The following is a 23,202-nucleotide window of genomic DNA, read 5'->3' on the forward strand; positions in this document are numbered from 1 at the left end:
GATTCAAGCCAAACACACCTTCTCAATACAACCAAGATATGTCGCAAAAGCACTTAAAGGAGTAAAGAAATTGCTGAATTTGAAGAGTTCATGGCAACTCTTGGCTGAAATGACTTGAGGAAAAAAAATTGAGCAATTATAAGTGTCATGAGTAAGTCGTGAGGTAAATTTATTTATCATGAAATGAATAGGAGAATCTAATGAAACCTGCCCAGAAATATGTCCAGGTGTCCAACTAGCAAGAAGCTATATATTTAGCAATTTAAGCCATTTTAGGACAATTATTACTTGTCATTACCAATAGTACCAATAGTAATTAATACGGTAACACTTTAGGTGTCCTTGTTACACATGTTGCATGTACCTACTATTATAATAACAATAAATTATGCATAATTACATGCAAGTAACCCTAAGCCAAACCCTAAGTTATAGTAAGTACATGTAGTTAATTAATATTACTCAGTACTTAAATGTATAATAACAATGACACCTTAAATTAAAGTGTACTCATAAGTGGAATAGGAATATGATTTAAATACATTGATATATTATTTAAATTCTAAAGTTTTATACATATTTTTTAGTATTATTTATACAGTATTATTTGTATAAAAAAACGTTTAAAATATAAAATACAGGAAAACTACAGGGAACAGGGAGAAAAATACTGTTTTACAGAAAAGAGAAACTACTGAGAGTAAAAAAGCCTCAGAAGCAAAATGTCCATATCATTACATTTGAGGGTGAAAATGTGTTTAATTGTCATTCAAATAATGGCACATTGGGAAAAAGGTCTTAAAATAGGCAAATTACTATTATTATTATTATTAATTCAGGGGTTAAATGTAACAGACATGTTCTTGACAAATTTCATAGTGAAGTTACTGTATATTTGGACATCTGGGACTTTAAAAAGATAAAAGGTAATTTTCTTTCTTATGTTTTGTTTTTTGTTGACTTTTTATTTAAGAAAAAAAATCTTATTTCAGTTCCATTATATCTGTGTCAATCTACATTAACCAAATCATCTGCATCTGTTGTGCCAAATTGTTTGCGATGGGCCGGGTTTGTTTGAATAAAACAGCGCTTTATTTTATGAATACTGCAATGTGTCAACACATGAAAATTGATTTGCCCGAGGCACAGCCTGATGTCTCCATTTCTGTGGCCTGATTATAACCTGGAAACTTTCTATTGGCTCTGCGTATATCCTTTCCACCGCTTCATTTTATAGCTTGTTGACTCGCACAGTATTCCAGACCGACAGTCGTGTATGTCTAACATTTACAAGTCCTCCCTCTGAGGTTTGGCCTCAATCAAGATTTTATGCTAATTACACACTGTATAAACGTTATAGTTCAGCACACAATAGGCCACTTGTCACTTAAACCAATGATGATACGTTACACCAGAAGTAATTACTACCCTCGTCTTCAAAGATCCAACAAGGACTTTTGGGTAATCAATCCCTGATATTTAACTTTAGAAACACAAGCTACCATGTGTCTCAAGTAAAACACTGCAGACAAGAACATTTAGTGAAGGATTTACTTTGATTTGACTATTTTCAGTCAGAAATTGCTTGTAAATTTCACAAATAAATGCATAGAATTGCAAGTAACTGAAAAAAAAAACTTTTTACAGTATGTAAAGGTTTTCCAATGGCTTATCATTTTTGAAGTGTATACAGCTGACGTGTTGCATAGTGTGTTCATTGATTTCTGTCCTTTTCCCATCTTTTGTTCAGCTTTTCTTGACTCGAGAATCTCAAGCAAAAGGTTGCCATGTGTATGTTCCTGTTCTATCACTTTCTCTCTGTGTTCAGAGACAAAAGCATAAAGATTACCTCCAAGTCTTCCCATAATCCCCAAGGATACACATTCGCTTTCTCTCCTGTCAAAAGCCATCCGATCCAGAGTCATGCCCTTCTAACTTGACAAAGGGTGTATATCTTAATGGAGTGAATATGTTGCGGTTAGCATGTTTTTTATTCCACTAAACTTGAAGCTAGCACTAGAATAAAGTAAAAAAATACCACAAAAAGAAACTGATTTCTGTGGCGTGACTGTCGTTGCGCAATGTTTTTGTTGTGGGAGATCACTGTTTATGGCTCGTGTATACTTACAGGAGCTGTATTGTGTCATTACAGTGTGTTTTATGATTGAAGTGGCGTTCAGAAATTAATCTGCGTGATGAGGGAGCTGTGCTAAGTGCAACAAAACAAACAACCTCCGCTTAAACGCCTCTATTCAAAACACTTTGGGCCATTCCTTGCCATTATTTGTATTGAGACTGTATGCATGCTCTCACATTCACAACCCATTGATGTTAGCAACTAAATTGGTTTTTGTACTTGACTAAAGATGCTCGTCTTGCAGTGCAGTATTTGGTAAAGTTCAACATGGGGGAAAATATCTCTCAACCAATCAGCTGATGCTAGCTGACAGTGCAGAGGCTTTTTGTGCAGCACTGCTGTGAAAGTGTATGAGCAGATACTGTCTCAGGCTAATGAGGTATTATTTTTCAGACAATCTAATAATTCAGAGAGTGAAAGAAGCATTATTGATTTGGGCTTTTTTTCCAGATGTAATGAAGGCAAAGACTGTCTGGAGAATGGCTTTTTAGTGTATCTGCAAACTTTTCCTGTATGCACATGATGCCAATGATAATAACAAACTTTCAATACGTCAAAGTGCTGCTGAAATAAAGCCTCGCTACCTGTTTGGCATGCTTTTATTTTTTGGAGTGTTAGAGGTCAAATGGCTTTGAAAATCCAATTCGGCCTGAAGATTATCTGGAACAATTTGTTGCAGGTCAGACAAACTGTTCAACCAAACGGTTAGTTGAACATTTGATGTACATGGCACACAAAAATGGGAAACACTTTTTCTTTGTGCACAAAAAAAGTAGCCAGACTCTGGCTTTTTGTAGTTTCATACCATTATGGTTGAACCACTAATGTCACACAGACTTTTTAAATGATGTCCTTACTACCTTTCTGGGCCTTGAAAATTTCAGTTGCATTGCTGTCTATGCACGGTCAGAAAGCTCTCGGATTTCATCAAAAATATCTGAATTTGTGTTCTGAATATGAATGAAGGTCTTACGGGTTTGAAACGACATGAGGATGAGTAATAGGTGCCAACTTGTTAGTTTGCGCTGCAATTCAGAGAATTGTATCTGTTGGATTTAGATCATGTAAATTCCATCTTCCATCTTTATTTGACCCTCTAACTCTAGCACTCTCTATTCTAATTCTATTATTAAAAAAAAAAAAACTTGCCCCTTTTAGATTTGCACTCTCTTTATTTACTAACATTTAGCACTGCAGTAATAAAATGTAAGTGAGATAAACAAACTGAGAAATGAGGTCAAATATTATTTTTAGTTAAAATAGATGTTGCCAAAATTTTCATTTGGGAACATAATTTGAAGTTGGAAAAAGTTAATATATTGCAATATCGCAATATATTTATAATCACAATATTGTATCGTGACACAAGTACCGTTGTAATATCGGATCGTGGGGCCTCTGGTGATTCCCACCCCTATAAAAGCATCTGTTAAATGACTAAATGTAATGTAATGTAAATGTAAATTCCTCTATTTCTCCTCAAATACATGAAAGTAAGTGGCCGGAGAACTGGGAGAAGAATATAGTGAACTTTGTAGTTATTTACACTATCCGATATGAATAAAACATGTCGTCAGATTATAATTGAATGGATTAGTATGCTTCCATAGACATCAGTATGTATTTTACTAACTATAAATATATTGTTTTACTAGTACTTATGTGTATTTAAATGTCTGAAACCTAAAATAAACATTATGTGGTTGAAAACACTGCATAGTTGTGATATGTCAAGTGCAGAGCGCGTCAGCCTCTGGCTCAGCGCCAGCCAAAGAGCGAAAGCAGTTTGATTCTGGCAGTTATGTGACGTCACTGTACATTGTAAATCCCATATGTGGGACTATACTCCAAGTGGTACATTTTTTCAAATTTTTGAAATCGAACACAATATAATTTTGACCAGAGGTGGTGCTGTTACCAAAGCTCAAGCATCCTCATTATAACTGCTGATCACAAAGCCACCTTTATCTTTTCCTTTTATCCTCAGAAACATCAAAAAGAAGCAACAACACATACTTTTTGACGCATTTTAATGTAATCATCGGTCTTCGCTATGAACAAAAGAAAGAGTCAAAACATGTCCCAATGGGACGACTTCCCCGTAGAGAGGAGATAAAGAATCCTTCTTTTCCCTTCAGAGGGTGTGTTACTTTGGCGTTTCCTCCTCTTGAATATCAAACTGCCGGTTGGGTTTTGTGGACTCAAGCATAAGCTCATAAATCTGTCCGATCTGCTCGTCTTGAAAGTCTTTGAGTTTCTCTTCAGATAAATCAGAGCCAAACACCAACTTCTTGTTTCCCACCACTTCCAGCACCTGTGTTTGTAGAGTGTCTTTGTAGTTCTGCACAGAAAATAAGACGGAGACAAAAGCATTACTTATGAAAACATAAGCAACCTGTTGAACTTCAAAGCCTCAATGTTCGTGTGCCTGTTATTGGTTCTTGTATTGATTTTACACTCAGGCACAAGTGAGGTATTCATTTGATAGTGCACTATTGATTTACTATAACACACTGTGACAGAATTATTTATTTCTCTTTGTTGGAGATTCATTGATTGCAATTCACATGATGAAACGCAGGTCACGGGGGTTGATGGGGGATGTGTATGATCAGGGAATCCACTAAGGTCTAATGGAGGTCAATGCCTACTGCTCTCTCTCAGTCCGTTGAAATCACTCCCTCTGTATCAGTGATTACCATCTGTATGAAAGATCCACACAGGTTTAAGTTTTACAAAAGGTCCTACAAAACCGACATTCTTCAACTTGCTAGTAAAACTGGCCTTCGACATATCAGAGTTGGAAGTTCTTTTTTTGTTAACTTGTTAAAGAACAGTTATTCCACTGTCGACACATGCTGGCTCCTCAAAGTGCATTCTTGGTGAGTTTGGTTTCTTTTTCAGAATCAATTACAATAAAAAAAAAAAAATAGCAAACTATTTTCATGACGCACGAATGCATTGTTCTTCAAGGTCTACATTCTTTTGCTATCGTGGACAAAACACTGCATCAAAATATTCTCACGGACCATGTTTTAAACTAAATGTACAGCGCCACAATGAAAGAAATGAACAAACATACAATGTGACCAGTGTAGTCCGATACATTAGTTTACAGAGGTGTAATAATTACCTGAAAAGCATACTTGAGTAAAAGTACATATACCTTACAGTGAAAATTAGCAACAGGGACTCAATTACAAGTTACAAGTCACCGATTCCAGTACGACTTGAGTCATACTAAGAGTACTAAATGTAGGCTCAAAGATGCACTAGTCCTCAACACCTAAGAGAAATGCTAGTGAAAAAACGCTCATTTGTGGGGAGATGTTTATTTTCTAAAATCAAAATAAAACTGAATTGCAATAAATCAAGTTTGACAAAACAGCCTCTTAAATGTCTACAAACACTGAAAATATGAAACTATATATAAATATACACTATATATGAAACACTACCCGCTAATGCACTCATATTCACGTTAAATAGCCTTGTTGACAAGTTTGAGTAACGGCAAAACGCACAAGGTATAGTACCTTCAAAGCCCTGTAGATGGCGATATCATAAATTTTTTTAACATAAAATGATGCAGAAAATGGTGCCATGCAAAATATAAGGAGTTGTTGCATTACTCATCACAGATGTATTGGAGTAAAGAGTACATATACTTATTAAAAAATTTAGCCATGTATAGAGAGTAAAAGTTGCTAACATCTTTGATACTCAGTAAAACTATAAACGCAGCCAAAAAGATATTTAAGTACAGTAACTAATTACATTTACTCAAATACTTTATACCACTGTTCATTTAAATAAGCCACTCAAATAGACTCAGTTTGATTCAGTCTTAGTGATTCCCTCGCTCCCTCACAGCAAATCACCTTAAAAGTCTTGTCTGATTTATAGGGCCATATTTACTAACAGCTTGCGCCAGTGCAAACCGTCTTTTTGCGTTAAAACAGTGCTATCAGGATTTACTAAAGATGAGCAGTGAAGAATTAGTGCTGAAAAGGCGTGGACACTGTTATTTTCGCGCCTGACCTTATTGAATATGCATTTGTAGGAGTTTCCCTTTCAGACATAATTTATGGGAGGAGAGTATTAAAATGAACGCAATGCGTTTTACTAATGTTTGCGCTTGTCAAATTACTGGTATATGTGCCATTATTTAACGCCCCAAAAAAGCATGTCTTAAAGCAGGCAGTAATTTGAGCTGCTCTTGGTAGACTGCGCTGGTCATTATGGAAATGATCTGGCTGCATCACACACAGAATTTTCCCCTCCCATCTGCGCTTTTATGCAATTGCGCTCTAATGCTAATTTGCCCTGTTTAGTAAATCTGGCCCATAATGTGTATTTACAGACAGAAATTCACGATTGTTAACGAATTGGTTTTGTTAAGTTTATAGGACCAATTATTGTGGGTTACTAAAAGAATCAGTGACTGAGATCACAATCTGAACCAGATTTGTTACATACTATTCATATCCTCAATCCTTGTAAGACTCTAGTACAGAGTCCCAGACTGCAGCACTAACCATATTTACAGCGTACCGCTGATTCTATCATGAGCTTGGGTTTTCTGTCATCTTAATTGAAACTTGTGTCACATCTGTCATGACTGCTTACAATCAAACATTACAGAGAGACTCATTCAGAAAAACACACTGAAAACAAAACCATTAAGAACTCTCATTCACTCTCCTAACGTCTTAGAATTTGGATTCAATTCAAAGTTGGAAGCAAAAAGCCATTTGTCTGAGATGCTTCCTCCTCTACATAATGTAATTAGATTGAGCATTTGCCAAGGAGTAATATTTTAAGAATGGAGGGGATGTGGGCATGCTGAATGGCAAGCTTTTGGTGAAGCTCACCTTATGAATATAAACACCTCACTTCCCATCACAATGACGTATTCAGGCAACCCGTTTCATGTTGTCTGGAATAGCCTGACTTTCTCAAGGGCACAGAACTTTCAAGATCCATACAGATAAATAGATTAGCTCTATGTCCACCACTCTGTATGTACAAAATAGCTTGGAAACTACTGTTATGCCAGTAGTCATTTAGAAGATGCTTTTATCCAAAGTGACATATAGTGCAATTATTACAGGGACAATCCCACAGGAGCAACCTGAGGTTAATGGAGATGGTTAATGGAGAAGGCACGATATATGTCAAGCAAAGTCTCCAACAAACTTTGGCCAAAACCAAAGTGTTTTTGAGTTCGTTTTGGTGGTTTACTTTCCAGAAAACTTTGCGCTGACTGTGAAACACCTTTGAACTATCACTGGTCCATGATAATTACATAATGCTGTGGCACTCCACCTTCTTGGTGGGTGAAATATTTCCTGGTTAATTTCTTCATTCAGTTCATAAAGGTCAAACACGAGTGAAAAACACAAATGCACTGGACTAAACTTTACAGTTTTACAGTTCGTGAACCAGCAAACTTGAGTTAACCAGCACTTGGTCACACCTGTTTTAATGTCAACGAGAAGTCAAAAATAAGCCAGAAATAAGCTCAAATGCTCTGTCCTGTATTTTGATGGTGCTTATGCTTATATTCATCTGATTATTATTTTCAGCCACACCTTTTTATTTTATTTCTCACTTCACTCTTTATATCTAAATCTCATTGACCCTTCCCTGGGAGTTTAATTGACAATGATAACGGCGAATCTGCCATTTTGACAAACAAACCAGACAGGAGAGTAGATTAATATCAGTGGACTTGAAAAATGGTGTGACGTCTTTTCTCGGTTGAAACAAGATACCTTCTGATGTTCATTCATGTTTATTTCATGCTATAACTAGTAAATATGAAAAGATGATCGGTGCATGTGCCGCTTGAATTGACGTGCTACATCGATCCGTCACAACACATTAAAGAGCCACAAAACAGTACTGTTTAAATTTCTTACAAAATGGCATTTGAAAGCTGAGACTTTGTTTCATAACAAAAGTAAACTGCTCTGTCTTGTCCGTCATCTCATTGTCAGTTTCCCCTTTGCTCTGTGATGTATTCTTCACTGCGTGAGAACATGTGTAGTGTGAGCGCGGCATGGCTTCTCAGACACAGCAACAGTAACTAAGGGCAATGGGTCTTTGAGAAGGGTCAATTGCACTATGGCATGCTGGTGCTCCTGAGGTTCGAGATTGATCCCCCCTTTTGCCACCCCATTAATTTCAGACCTCTGATCTAATTACATTTTTTATAAAGAAAAAGCAGACTATTTACACTAACTCCACCCACCAACATGTTTTTGGGCTAGACAACATTACAAAAGATGACTGTCAACAAACAGTCCCAGTGGCCTAAGTGGTAAAAAGCGTAGCGCAGACTTTTTGACGCAATCGGGTTCGAATCCGCCTTTTGCCGCTCTCGTTCTTGTCTCTTTTCATATCTCATATCACACCCCCCTTTTGCCACCCCATTAATTTCATACCTCTGATCTAATTACATTTTTTATAAAGAAAAAGCAGAGACTATTTACACTAACTCCACCCACCAACATGTTTTTGGGCTAGACAACATTACAAAAGATGACTGTCAACAAACAGTCCCAGTGGCCTAAGTGGTAAAAAGCGTAGCGCAGACTTTTTGACGCAATCGGGTTCGAATCCGCCTTTTGCCGCTCTCGTTCTTGTCTCTTTTCATATCTCATATCACACTGGAAATGCATTTATTTTAAATAAAAATTAAGGAAAATAATCAAAAAGTTGAAAATAAAGTGTCGGGTAGGGTTAGGTGTAGGGAAGGCTTTATTGTCCCAATAATCAGCATCCATTTAATAATTTTGATAAAACTTATAATTTACACTCACTATGTTATTATTGCATAATGTATAATGTACTACAATACTGAAGTGCAGATATTTGCCACTATTTGTGATTAGTATAAATAGCAGAAAATACTGCTATTTTTTACATAGTGTAAATAGAATCTATAGTTATTTGCACTTAGTGTGTAAATAAAGTAAATGCTGCTATTTTCATTTAGTATAAACGGCAACTAATTGCTATTTACACTAGTGTAAATTGCATCTATCGCTATTTAGTGCAAATAGCCACTGCCTAAAGAAAATGGTGTGCCATTTGCACATAAAAAAGTTGCCACTAGTGTTATTTTTTTTATTGTTTAATGTTTTGAAAAAGCGTAAACGTAATTAAAACATTTGTAATTTTGTTGCGTTTGTCATTTTATTAGTTTTATTCATTATTATTTCAGTTTTAGTTTACAGTAGATCAAGTTAAACTAAATAAAAATGAGACATGTTGCCTTGGACAATAATTAAAAACAAGTTACATTTTTAAATATTTTATTTTGCTTTAGTAAAAGTTGATTTTATTTCAAGTAACAAACATGTTTAAAATTATGGTTAAAGTTTAAGTTTCAGTTAAATAAAATAACCATGCTTTACCAAGTGTTGTTGTGATGGTTGCCTGCGGGTTGTCATAAGGTTTTTATGGTGTTCTGAATGGTTTTTAGCATGTTGCATCGAAGATTAATATGGGTTTCTGGTCCCTCTATCAAAATAAGTCTATGGAATTTATTCAATCCACCAGATGAAAACGGCAAAGCCATATATGAAAAAAAACACATCTTTCACTCCATCACATTCTCTGTTTCTCTCCTTTTCTTTTATTCCTCAGGGAAAGCTTGTCTGTTGCAATGCGGTCGATTTATTAGGCGATGAGAAGCCCCCTGGGCCCTCTACTGTAACTGGATTAAAGTGAACACTCAGTGCTCCTAATTACATTTGGAAGCTCGCTCTACGTCTGTTCCTGGCTCCGTCGCCCTTCCTTGTTTTGTTTTTTTTCCCTTCCAGCAGTGCTTTGAAAAGCGAGACCCTACAGTGATTCACTCACCTCCTAATGAACGAGCGGGGAGGGGGTTCTTAAACACACACCGGCTCCTTCCCAGATCTAATATCAGAGTGGACTCCACCGTTTACAGAGCAGAGACAGAGTGTGAAGTATTTCCAAAACCTAGTGAGCTGCCTGCCTGGACAACATCTTAAAGGGGGTATCTGCTCACCCTAACATCATCCCAAACCTGTATGACTTTCTTTCTTCTGCAGAACACATAAGCCGAAGTTTGGAAAAATGTTGGGAAACAAACAACACTGGAGCCCACTGACATGTCAAACAAACACTTTTATACACAAAAGAAAGTAAGTCATACAAGTTTGACAGATTATGACAGATTGACAGATTTTTGGGTGGAGTTTCCCTTTAAGGCATTAGTCTTTTCCTGACACAAAAATGCTCTCAATTGGTTGATTCAGGACCCAGGTTTTAAGTGGTGACCTAATATAGTACTAAAATGGTTTATTTACTAAATTGTAAATCGAGTTTCAATGGTTTCATGCTCTCTACCACTAAAACACATTGTGGTCAGCACAAACCATATGTTTGCCATGGTGCAAGTGAACTCAATTCCAAAGCAGTTCAATCTAATAAAAAAAGTTACCCATTATTTGTGTCATTTTACGATTATGGAGTATCACGTGGTTAGCTTAGTAACGCTAATGTCAAACTTTACTTGAATCCTACCTATGAGTCAGTCAGTATGTTAGATGAAAAAAATCATAGTACAAAAATAAAACAATGGCTATATTACAAAATATTAAAAATCACTCGTTTTTCTAAAGAAAAATTGTGCAACAGTGACACCCGCAAGTAAAATTTCAGCGGGAGTTGGCATCTCTCTTGCCTCACCTGAGCCCGTTGAGTTTTAACAGACCTCCTATAGCGTGTGGTGAGTTTGGTGGGGGGTAATTGAGAATGAATGAGGGAAAGTTACATGAGAGGAGGCAATGCCTCCATCGCGATATGATTGGATATGACTGGTTATATTCGGCTGTGATTGGTTCATGCGATAAATCCCGCCTCTTGTGTTTGTGCATGTCCGTGAATCAGTCTGAATGAACAATATAATGACTAATTTAAAAAAAGTAAGTAAACAACTCACACACTTAGATATAACCACTTTATGTCAAGTCAAAATAAGACTTCAAATGGCCTGAAAACATGATCTGTGTGAGTTTTTAATGAGTAATGAGCTTGGTGTAATTTAAAGTAAATCTCTGTGTCTGTGACCAATATTTACAAAGCTTTGATGTCTGATGATCTGAAAAATTAAAAAATAATTAAAAGTTAACTATTAAAAAGAATAGCTGAATATAAGTTCACAAATAAAATATTTTGTTTAAATTGTTACTGCCTTGAGTTATTATTTTGGAATAAATGTAAAATGCTTAATAACTTGATGAGATTCATACCATGCGATAAATCCCGCCTCTTGTGTTTGTGCATGTCCGTGAATCAGTCTGAATGAACAATATAATGACTAATTTAAAAAAAGTAAGTAAACAACTCACACACTTAGATATAACCACTTTATGTCAAGTCAAAATAAGACTTAAAATGGCCTGAAAACATGATCTGTGTGAGTTTTTAATGAGTAATGAGCTTGGTGTAATTTAAAGTAAATCTCTGTGTCTGTGACCAATATTTACAAAGCTTTGATGTCTGATGATCTGAAAAATTAAAAAATAATTAAAAGTTAACTATTAAAAAGAATAGCTGAATATAAGTTCACAAATAAAATGTTTAAATTGTTACTACCTTGAGTTATTATTTTTGGAATAAATGTAAAATGCTTTAAAACACTAAATTGATAAGATTCATACTTGGCTTTAATATAATATTGATTATATCGTTAATGTAAAAATATCAAATAGGTTTTTTCCCCCCTGATAGTGTAAGTAATGTTTATTTAACCAAGAAAATGTGACTGGGACATGAAAAAAAATACAAAAAACTTTGAGGACTTTGCCTCCTGAATTCACCCACAAATTAAAAATCTGTCATCATTTACTCGCCCACATGTCGTTCCAAACCTGTGTAATATTTTTTCATCTATGCAACACAAATGCTGAATATCCTGGCCACTCTTTTCATTACAATGAAAGTGAAACTGGAGCTGTTAAAATGAATGAAAGAAGCAATATCTGGCAAGATGGCCTGAATGCTATGTTCCAGGTCTTCTGAAGTCATACGACAGCTTTGCCAAGAAAAAGACCTAAATATATGTTTTACGTGTTAATGAAATAATGAGTGAAGTCCGATTAATTAAGAAATTGTTCTTTTGAGTCAAATCTTCTGTAACTGCCTACATGTACACCTGAAATGCTGCAAAAAACTAGAATTTCCTCCTGACAGTCAGTAGCTCATTTTGGAAGGAAGTGTACATGTCCTTCTGTACAAGAACAGAGTGACTCCCATTACCTGCAAGTGTGTGATTTTTACCCTCTTAAAGAATATCGGTTACTGTCGTTGCCAATCCAGGAACACTGCGTCCTCACACTTCACGACTGTGAAAATGCAATAAGAGTCAGCTTTGTCCACACTCATGTCAGAGCTGCTGACACTGAATCATACCGCAGGTGTAATACGTTTTGTGAAGTTTGGCTGTTAAAAAAGCATCTCCAATTTCCAGGCGTAGAGTAAAAGAAGATCTGCATCGTTGCTCCTTGAATGCACGCTGCTGCATGTTCAAGTGGAGTTCATGTGTTGAATTCGATCTTTGGATTTGTCACGGAGATTTTCATACGAGCGCGATGTCGGCGCTCTCATAAACGGCATGATTCTGTCCCTACAGAACTGAAATTAAAGAATGAACTCTAATCAAGGTGATGCTGGATTAAAGTGTAATTGATGTACACAGATGGTGTCTGGACATGGCTGTGCTCCCTAAGAGAAAAGGATTTGTTAGATATAGGTTATGGATAAATTGCATTAAGTTCTCATGCTGCTGGAGAATTTAGGAAGGTGCTGCCCTCGTGTGGAAGGTTTCAGCAAAGGCCTGAGTTTTCCCGACTCATTAAGGAACTGGAGACTTGGTAGCATCTCTTGTATAAGCAGTTTCTTTTGCAATGCAACGGTTTCCGTTTAAAATGTATGCACATTCATATCCATCTTGTTTTCACAATGGCTGCTGACAACCTAATCGAGAGGGAAAATGCTAAATAGGATGAGGATGAAGATTAATAAGGGATTATTTACATGTGAGGTCATGTGAGAATTGTGATGTATAGTGGCATGATGTAAACGTACGGATACATGATATATCAGTACCATATTGGTTACTGAGTTTATTTATTTGAGTATTGGTTGATATTGGATATACTGTATATCAGTCAGTTTAGATATTTAATTGTGCATGCTCATTTACCTAACCCTAACCCTCACCCTCATCTAATTAAAGTTCACCTGAAGTTACATCTTTATTATTAATAAACACAGTTCAATGTAATTTTTAACAAACCTCAAAATGAATCTTTTTCATGCTGTACAATACAATGTGTTGATGCCCTAAATTCACTTGTAACATTAAAATGACTGATTTTAGTTTTTAGTGTTTTTAAAGCGTATTTACACAAAATAGTAAAAAAAAAAAAGTGTTTTTATTCTGTGCTTTTTCCGTTATCAGCAATAATGTGTTTTAATTTTGTGCATACCTACTTATTTGTATTGAATATGCACTTCTAGTGTACTTCAAATCTTAAAAGTATATATTAAATCAATAAAAATATGAAATATATTTTACAAATATTAATAATAATAATAATCAATATATAAAATATAAACTGTTTCTTGACACACTTAAATGCACTTTAAGTCTACTTCGAAATAAATGTCAAATTAATTTTTACTTTACATTTAAAAATCATTGTTTAAATATTCTTTTGCTATGCTAAAAGAATAGAATTGCTAAAGTGTACAATTATTTTACAAGAGTGCAAGATTACAATTATTTTAATGTGTTGGCTACCATACTAAAGCACATGTACAGTACTTGATTACAAATTAAATAGTGTGTTGCTCAATATTACATTTAAAGCTATTATATTTTAAATGTACTAAATTGCAACTTACATGATACTGTAATTCAAATTAAGTTTGAATAGAAATGACATTTTCAGCTTTTTCAATGTCCACAAATATTACATTAAGTTTGCAATTCTTTAAAGGATATCTCCATAATAATTACTCTTTTTTTTAAAGATTTTAGATTTTTAGATTTATGTCTTAAGTGTTGTACAACACTATCCGTATAACACCAATAAATGTGCCACTGAAATCAAACATTTAGTCAGTGGAAGGCCTGAGGGCTTGATGCACCCTATGTGATTTAAAAGCATTAGTTTCTCTGCAGTCAAGTGACACTGACAGCTAGCAGCAGGCTCGTCTTACCTGCCATTCCGCCATGAAGCGTGTGGCCTCTTCAGCTGATGCAGTCTTGTGTCTTCTGAACTCGTCTTTCACATACTGATCACCCAGAGCCCGCAGGTCTATGGGCATGAAGCGGTGCAGCATCAGGATCCTCTTATACAGAGACCGTACAGCTGATACATGTGCTGCAGGAGCCATAACTTCAATCGTTATCTGAAAGTAAACTCTAGATATGACAAGCGCGTCCCGTTTGAACACCGCAACGGCCCAGAACGAGTGCTAAAACCCTAAAACCAAAGCTCATGAGAGAGGTGAGCCAATCCGAAATGACATATTATAAAAGGTTTCCACATTACATTCATTACCTAACCGTGCTGTCCTTGTGTATGTGCAGACTTCTTCACCGCAGCGCTGTGAGTGTTAGCAGAGCTGCTGCTGTCCTCTGGTGGCGAAGAAACCTCCAAACCTATAATAAAACATAGGCCTAATTTCAGTCTCATTCATAATTATTTAACCGTTTGCTAAATGAATCTGAGTTAATTAAATAGGACAATATTTGGCTGAGATACAACTATTTGAAAATCTGGAATCTGAGGGTGCGAAAAAAAAAAAATCTAAATATTGAGAAAATCGCCTTTAAAGTTCTTAACAATGCATATTACTAATCAAAAATTAAGTTTTGATATATTTACTGTAGGAAATTTACAAAATATCTTCATGGCACATGATCTTTACTTAATATCCTAATGATGTTGGCGTAAAATAAAAATCGATAATTTTGACCCATGTATTGTTGGCTATTGCTACAAATATACCCGTGCAACTTGTGACTGGTTTTGTGCTCCAGGGTCACATATGTCCAGAAATATTTAAACATGTTAAAGGGTTAGTTCACCCCAAAATGAAAATAGTCCTTGTGACATCAGGGGTTCAACCGTAATTTTACGAAGCTACGAGAACACTTTTTGTGCGTGATCCACGATCAACACACAGAAACGTAGCAAGGACATCGGTAAAATAGTCCATGTGACATCAGGGGTGCAACCGTAACTTTACAAGCTACGAGAATAGTTTTTGTGCGCAAAGAAAACAATAATAACATAATGTATTCAGCAATTCTTCTCCCCGAGTTACCGCCTCCCCGAGTTACCGCCATTTTGGAGAGTATCCCAGAACGTAATGAACATAAACATCGCTGATTACGTTCAGAGAAAGCATGCACATTAACGTAAACAACGCTGATTACATTGATTATGTTCTGGGGTACTCTCCAAAATGGCGGAAGACGGTAACTCGGGGAGAAGAATTGCTGAATAAATTATGTTTTTATTGTTTTCTTTGCGCACAAAAAGGGTTCTCGTAGCTTCATAAAATTACGGTTGAACCCCTGATGTCACATGGACTATTTTACCGATGTCCTTACTATGTTTCTGTTTGTTGATCGTGGTAATATCATTGCGGTCTATGGGAGGGTCAGAGAGCTCTCAGATTTCATCAAAAATATCTTAATTTGTGTTCTGAAGATGAACGAAGGTCTTACGGGTTTGAAACGACATGAGGGTGAGTAATTAATGACAGAATTTTCATTTTTGGGTGAACTAACCCTTTAAGTGTATATAATATAATATAATAATAAACATGCGGGAAAATAACTTACAGGCTTTGCATGTACTGATGTAAATTATGCAACCTAGATTGCAGAACTTGTTGCACAATCTGTAAAGTCATATGTGTGTTTAAGGGCAGGACGTTTGGAGCATTGATGTTATATTTACTTAAATGAGTTCAAGAAGCAGGTTTTATCATACGTGCATAAGACATGAGGTCATTTAAGCGGCACATTTTATTTTTAAGTGGCGTAGCAGTGAGTGTCCTTCTCTCAATAACTTATTCACGTGTTTTAAGGACTCTGACACCTTCATTTGATATGAATGACAGTAATATACCTGCTGTACAACATACAGGTAAGACAAAGGCTTTTTCTCTACTCTTACATGTGTAATCAGCTGCAACCAAAGTAAATAAAAAAGAAGGAGAAAGGAGACAGATGAAGGAAATAGCATACTAATATACTACTCTTATATTGCTGCGGTATGTAGTATGTACTGCTCAGAGTATGCAAATTTATGTACAGTATAGAATAGAATACCTATGATCTACTACATTTAAGTCAAGTCGAATCAGCTTTATTTCTATAGCACTTTATACGATACAGATTGTTTTAAAGCAGCTTTTACAGTGGTAAACAAGAAAATAATGATTCAATGTTGCAAACAGAATTCAATAGTAAACTGTCATTATTCAGATGAAATCAGCTCATTTACTTAACAAAAGCATATGCTTAGAATGGATAGTTTACTGCTTGTTTGTTGGGTCTGAATTTTTCGCATGTATACTGTACTGCACTTACCGGACATGTGCATTGTAATTCTGCATAATTGTTGTCACATGACGTCATCATATCAACAAATGACACCCAATTATGATCTTGGAAATAACAAATTGTATCTCTTGTAAACAACAAAAAAGTACACTTTAGCATACATTTACTTCTTGTTATTGAAATAATAGACTTAAAATCAAAATAAAAAAGTAGTTATGTAATTTCATAAATCTGTTGTCTTTGAAATATGGTTAAAGTGCACTGCTGAATGTACTGACAAGAATTTAAGATAAATTCATATATACTGTAATATTTTTTGTATTGAAGCTTGCATGTGATGTATTTAAATTATTTGTAATTAAACATTTAAAATAATGAAGTTGCAATTTATGATATATTAATATTAAATATAATATCAAATCACAGAGTAGCTACAGTTGAAAATAAAATCAAGTACTTTACATGTGCCTTAGTGTGTTAATCAACACATCAAAATAAGTGTACTTCTTTAAAGCGTAACAAACGATTATTAAAACATAATGATTTAAAATGTACTTTAAAGTAAAACTTTTACTTTGGCATTGTTACATATTTTAAAGGTGTACTTAAGTGTTAATAAGCTTTTATTTAATTAACATTACTGCATATTATCATTGCATAAGTACAGTTTTGACACATCAAGTGCACATTCAATACAATTATGCACATTTCTTTTTCAGAGGAATTATTCAGCTTGTTAATTAGCATTTTTAATCAAATTTGCAAAAAAAAAAATTTGACGTTTAAAAAAAACATGTTTTAACATTTAAATAATGTGTCAACATTTTTTTAATAAAAATAGAAATTCACATAGAAATGCCAGGTCACATCAAGGGGGCATAATGCATTATTATGTGATACAGTGCCTTGTACTGTGTGCTCTGTAGTATACCTGCACACTTCGATAAATTTACTAGGTCACCCAAAGTATTCCTTGCATGCAGAAAATGTGCATACTACACACAGTATACATACTGCAAAAATAGCATGATACATTAGGTAATTCTCTACATGACATTTGACTGCCAGTCTCTTTCTGTTTCTAAGCTAAACTCTAATATTCTTATAGCTGAGAACAGAAGAGCTGCGCTGGAGTTCAGCCAGAAGGTCAGAGTGTTGTGCTGGGTAATGACACAGCCCAAACACCTGAAGTCCAGAACCCAACATGTTCGTGCCACATGGGGCAAACGCTGCAACATCGTTCTGTACATGAGCTCGGAGGCATCAGATTTCCCCACGGTAGGGCTCAACGTGTCAGAAGGACGCAGTCAACTCTACTGGAAGACCATACGGGCCTTCCAGCACATCCACACGCACCATCTGGACCATGCTGATTGGTTCCTCAAAGCTGACGATGACACGTTTGTTGTCCTTGAGAATTTGCGCTACGGTTTGTCCAAGCACAACGCTGAGGAGCCGCTGTATTTTGGGCGTAGGTTCACGCCATTCGTCGCACAGGGCTACATGAGCGGAGGAGCTGGTTACGTCCTTAGTAAGGAAGCTTTGAGGAGATTCGTGAAGGGCTTTGCTGATGGTCTTTGCACACACAACACGGAAACTGAGGATGTTGGTTTGGGAAAATGCATGGAGACAATGAAAGTTCAGCTGGGTGATTCCAGGGACGTTTTGGGGAGACAAACCTTTCATCCTTACCCTCCAGATTATTACCTGCCCAGACAGACACCCAGACTACGACCCTGGTACCTCCTCTATGAGCATTACCAACCGGTTGAGGTAAGTATGAGATGTTTGAAGGGGATTAATGCCGGAATTACCCAGGCTTTTGCCCCAATTTACAGTCTGCAGGAGTCAATGCTAGTCTGCACATTTTATGCAGTCAGAGTTTACATATTTTACAGAAGATCGTGTAGTGTATGATGGCCACATACTTCACCCAAAAATGAAAATTAGCTGAAAATTTACTCACCCTCATTCCATCCAAGATGTATATGAGTTTGTTTGTTCATCTGAAAAGATTTGGAGAAGTAGCATTACATCACTTGCTCATCAATGGATCCTCTGCAGTGAATGGGTGCCGTCAAAAAAACAAAACAAAACAAAAAACGATTCACCAGTTCTTTGACATCACATAATGATGTCATTAATGCATAATATCATCCATGTGGTTGAACATGCGCAAATAAAGCCAAGTATGTAGCTGATTTACATTTTATTCAATTAATTGTTATTAAAGGGTTATTAAAGAGACGAATTCAATCTGGTTAGTTCACCCAAAAATGAAAATTAGTCCATGTTTTACTCACCCTCAAGGCATCCTAGGTTTATATGACTTTCTTTTCTCAGACAAATTAAATCTGAGTTATATTAAAAATTATCCTTGCTCTTCCAAGCGTGAATGGCAGTGGGTGGGTGTTTTTGTTCAACAGTCCAAAAGTAGTCAAATAAAGCGCATCCATTCATATAAAAAAAAACACACATCACACGGCTCCAGGGGGTGAATAAAGGCCTCCTGTAGCGAATCAATGCGTTTTTGTAAGACAAATATCCATATTTAAAATGTTATAAACACCTTTCTTTCACTTCTGCTAACTGTCTTAGGCGTTTGCGTAGCGCGCCGGTGATAAGTGATGCAGTGACGCAGAAGCGCGATGGAGAGAGAACAAAACAAAACGCTGGTCACAAATTAGAAGCACAAAACGAGGATTTGTAAAGAAAAATGTCGGAGGAATTCAATATAAGCCAAGAGGAGATTTTGAACGCGCGCACGACAGTCAGCTGAAGTCACACAAAACTATTTATATAGTTTAAATATGGATATTTATTTTTAAAACACATCTATTTGCTACAGGAGGCCTTTATTCATCCCCCAGAGCCGTGTGAGGCACGTTTTATTATGGTTTTGTGTGCTTTATTTGATGTCTTTTGGACTGTTGAACAAAAACACCCACCCATGCCAATATAAAGCTTGGAAGAGCAAGGACATTTTTTAATATAACTCCAATTGTATTCGTCTGAAAGAAGAAAGTCATATACACCTAAGATGCCTCGAGGGTGAGTAAAACATTGACTAATTTTCATTTTTGAGCGAACTAACCCTTAAAAAAACCTTATAATTCACCCTCAAGTCCTCAGTTCACACATGCTAATACTATCAACAGCTCATTGGTTCTTATCAACACGGGCATGTCCAAGGACCTGGAAATGGTAACTTGTGATATCAGACTTATCAAGCGGATACTAGTAGATGTGAGTTTTCTAAGTAAGACATGTTCCTGAATAAACATACTTTGTTGATCCTGGAACAACATCCCTGTCCAAAAGTATCGTGCTAACTTCTACCCCTATACCTAACCCTAACCATAACTTACATGCAAAATCAGAAGGAAATGATAGGTGAATAAAAATGTGTAGAAGCCCCTAACCTAAACTTTTGGTGTATTCAACTTAGGCTGCGGCTGGAATTAACAGATCAATGAGGTTTGCCGTTTCAAATCGACAAAGGAGTGACACGCACATGCCATTTGCGTACTGTCACGTGAAGTAGATTAGATGGAAAAAATGGTCAAATATACAGATGTTTCAGATGTTGACATGTAGAAAAAAAACACCCTTCATTCAATACTTTCTGTACTTCTATACAAGAATAAAGTTTAACATAAGCCTACACTGTAAAAAATGACCGTGAATTTAACGGTAAAAGACTGTAAAAATGCTACAGTAAAAACCTGTTAAATGGTTAACAGTAAATTCCCCTACTATACTATTTAAATACCATTAAAATGGGTTCTAAATTAGGTGTGTTCGATTTGTGTGCAATGTGAAGTCACTTTGCACAGGCCCCGCCCATGGCTGTTGATGGACACTGCAGTATTAGCAGAGACCCCGTCCTGAGTGAGCAGCACACAATCCGCCATGTTCATCTTCATGCTAGAGCATTTAAAAGCAGCATTCACATAAGAAATGTCTTCTTATTAGAGTTACAGAAATAGATTCAAGTGCAGTGAATGATTTTCAGTTTTTATTTTATTGTTTGGGTCATATAGAGTGTAGACAGCAGTATAGGTATTGTATATTACACTACTGTGACTTAATACACAGATCTAATATAAGCATGCCATTTCTTTTCCAGCTGTTTAACTTCACAGACATAACCAACAGTGTTTTTGTAACTTATGTGTGTTTTAACATAAACTGTATTTGACAGTTTAAGCACAATAAGACACGAAAGAACTTAGTTTAGTACTGCCGTGTGACAGCCGCTTTCTGCGTGTGCTTCGGATGTGTGCGCTCAGAAAACCGTATATAAGAATTTTAAACTAATATGCTTTAAAACGCATGATTTCAGCACAATAGACATGATAATCAAAACCGAACAGAGGTTTTTAGCACAATATCTGAGGAACAAGCTGTAAAGGCACAGTCCTACTCTCAGCAGCTCATTTGCATTTAAAGAGACATGCACGAAAACAGCATATTTCTGCTTCCACTCTAAATAGGCATTTTGTGAGTGAGTGAGTGACGTGTGGCCAAGTATGGTTACCCATACTAGGAATTAGTGCTCTGCATTTAACCCATCCTTAGTGCACACACACAGCAGTGAACACACACACCGTGAACACACACCCGGAGCAGTGGGCAGCCATTTATGCTGCGGCGCCCGGGGAGCAGTTGGGGGTTCGGTGCCTTGCTCAAGGGCACCTCAGTCGTGGTATTGAAGGTGGGAGAGAGCGCTGTACATTCACTCCCCCCACCTACAATCCCTGCCGGTACGAGACTCGAACCCGCAACCTTTGGGTTACGAGTCCAACTCTCTAACCATTAGGCCACGACTTCCCCATGATTCCCACGATTTTCAAAATGATATAATTGATAAATGATCTGTGTAAAGGATCTTGAGCTGAAACTTCACAGACACATTCTGAGGACACCTGAGATATATTGTAAGAAGGAGCATATTAGGTGCCCTTTAACAAATGTGTTTTGTTAATTGCAGTGTTGTTTAACAAGGATGCTGATCCAGGAACATGTTTGGTAATTCTATAGTCTCATCTTATCCAAAAGAGAGAGAGAAAGAGAGAGAAGCAAGACATAGATGAATACAGTTTCTTAACCCCTTTTAAAAACTTATTTTCAGCTGGAAATCAATTGATTGGTCCTTATGTTAAATACATTGTTCTTTTCTTGTGTTTTTAGGGCCCTGGATGCTGTTCAGATTTAGCCATCTCTTTCCACTACATAGACGCAGTGCAAATGCACACTTTAGAGTACTACTCCTATCACTTACGCCCATACGGATATAAATACAGATTTAAGCCAGATTAACACTTAAATAATATAAATAACATCTAATCCAAAAATAAGACAGCATTCAAAATGTAATCTTTATGAGTGAAATTTATTTATACATGTATACTTTACTTCACTGTACCATTAAATGTAAATCATGTTATATTTATTGTTCTATACAATATTAAAACAGGTTTTACAAAGTTATAGACTAACAACTTTATTGTCCAAAAAATTAATGACATTAGCTTTGGAAACACAGTGGTTTGCTTCATCATAGTCCAAACGTAAAAATACAAGTAAAACAAGGAAAGCGTTGGTTAATCCAGACTTTGGGTGTCATTCATTTACAGAAGAAAGAACTTCTGTATGTTTGATTGTAATGCGTTTAAGAATTGATGGGAAGAGATCATTCCCAAACTTAAGAGTCATGAATGATTACTACTAAGGAAACATGAATAATGAAACATGGATAAACATTGTTGAAATAGTTGATAGAAATGATGTTAATCATACAATATAATACACATTTAACATACAATACTGTCCCTAAGAGTTTAACACAGATTTTTAATGTTAGGCTTTTTGCATTTTAAATACACAAGCACTCAAAAGAATCTATATGTGATTGACACACATACATTACTTTGTCATGATCAGTGCAAGAAGTTGGCTGATGCCGTCTTGTACACAGTATTAGTAATTTTGTGCAGTGCTTTTTTACAGTATAAAGCAGGGACATATTGTTAGCTTCTCAACATTAGCTTTGGTTGAAATTAAAATACATTTATATAATAATAAAATAAAAATATGTATGTGTATTTACTCAATTATTTTTATGAAAACAAGGGGTGTACTAGCACCTCTTTTTTCCACTTTGAGCATTGGTAATGGTGTTTAAAGGAAAAGTGGAAATTTACTGAACATTTCAGTCCATCCAAGATGTAGATGAGTTTGTTTCTTCATCTGAACAGATTTGGAGAAATTCAGCATTACATCACTTACTCATCAATGGATCCTCTGCAGTGAATGGGTGCCGTCAGAATGAGAGTCCAAACAGCTGATAAAAACATCACAATAATCCACAAGTAATCCACACCACTCCAGTCCATCAGTTAACATCTTGTGAAGTGAAAAGTTCAAACTACTGCTT

General features: G+C 36.0%; 2 protein-coding genes across 4 annotated transcripts; one reads left to right on the forward strand and one right to left on the reverse strand.

Annotated features, from left to right (window-relative positions):
* Window positions 1-4,164: 4,164 nt before the first annotated feature.
* sdhaf3 (succinate dehydrogenase complex assembly factor 3) lies at window positions 4,165-14,833 on the reverse strand. 2 transcript variants are annotated; one of them, XM_016466197.1, is made up of 3 exons: window positions 14,746-14,833; window positions 14,402-14,593; window positions 4,165-4,478 (listed from the first exon to the last, which is right to left on the reverse strand). In XM_016466197.1, exons 2-3 carry the CDS (start codon window positions 14,576-14,578, stop codon window positions 4,284-4,286), a joined length of 372 nt encoding a protein of 123 aa, XP_016321683.1. In that variant the 5' UTR covers window positions 14,579-14,593; window positions 14,746-14,833; the 3' UTR covers window positions 4,165-4,283. The 2 variants fall into 2 exon arrangements, with proteins under 2 accessions (XP_016321683.1, XP_016321684.1); XM_016466198.1 differs by having other exon boundaries at window positions 14,751-14,829.
* A 1,366-nt stretch (window positions 14,834-16,199) lies between these two features.
* c1galt1a (core 1 synthase, glycoprotein-N-acetylgalactosamine 3-beta-galactosyltransferase 1a) lies at window positions 16,200-22,100 on the forward strand. 2 transcript variants are annotated; one of them, XM_016466202.1, is made up of 3 exons: window positions 16,200-16,344; window positions 17,872-18,536; window positions 21,957-22,100. In XM_016466202.1, the coding sequence occupies exons 1-3, from the start codon at window positions 16,200-16,202 to the stop codon at window positions 22,083-22,085; spliced, it is 939 nt and encodes a 312-aa protein (XP_016321688.1). In that variant the 3' UTR covers window positions 22,086-22,100. The 2 variants fall into 2 exon arrangements, with proteins under 2 accessions (XP_016321688.1, XP_016321689.1); XM_016466203.1 differs by having other exon boundaries at window positions 16,290-16,344; window positions 17,850-18,536.
* The last annotated feature ends 1,102 nt before the right edge of the window (window positions 22,101-23,202 follow it).

The sequence above is a fragment of the Sinocyclocheilus anshuiensis genome, unplaced genomic scaffold (genome assembly GCF_001515605.1).
Source record: "Sinocyclocheilus anshuiensis isolate Anshui unplaced genomic scaffold, SAMN03320099.WGS_v1.1 scaffold132, whole genome shotgun sequence".
NCBI classification, from domain to species: Eukaryota; Metazoa; Chordata; class Actinopteri; order Cypriniformes; family Cyprinidae; genus Sinocyclocheilus; species Sinocyclocheilus anshuiensis.

Excerpts from the sequence above, each read along its gene's own strand:
- c1galt1a (XM_016466202.1), top strand. The coding sequence starts at position 16,200 with ATGAGGTCATTTAAGCGGCACATTTTATTTTTAAGTGGCGTAGCAGTG. Across the intron at positions 16,345-17,871 it reads ACCTGCTGTACAACATACAG|CTGAGAACAGAAGAGCTGCG; the intron begins GTAAGACAAAGG and ends ATATTCTTATAG. Across the intron at positions 18,537-21,956 it reads AGCATTACCAACCGGTTGAG|GGCCCTGGATGCTGTTCAGA; the intron begins GTAAGTATGAGA and ends TTGTGTTTTTAG.
- sdhaf3 (XM_016466197.1), bottom strand. The coding sequence starts at position 14,578 with ATGGCTCCTGCAGCACATGTATCAGCTGTACGGTCTCTGTATAAGAGG. Across the intron at positions 4,479-14,401 it reads GCTTCATGGCGGAATGGCAG|AACTACAAAGACACTCTACA; the intron begins GTAAGACGAGCC and ends TTTTCTGTGCAG.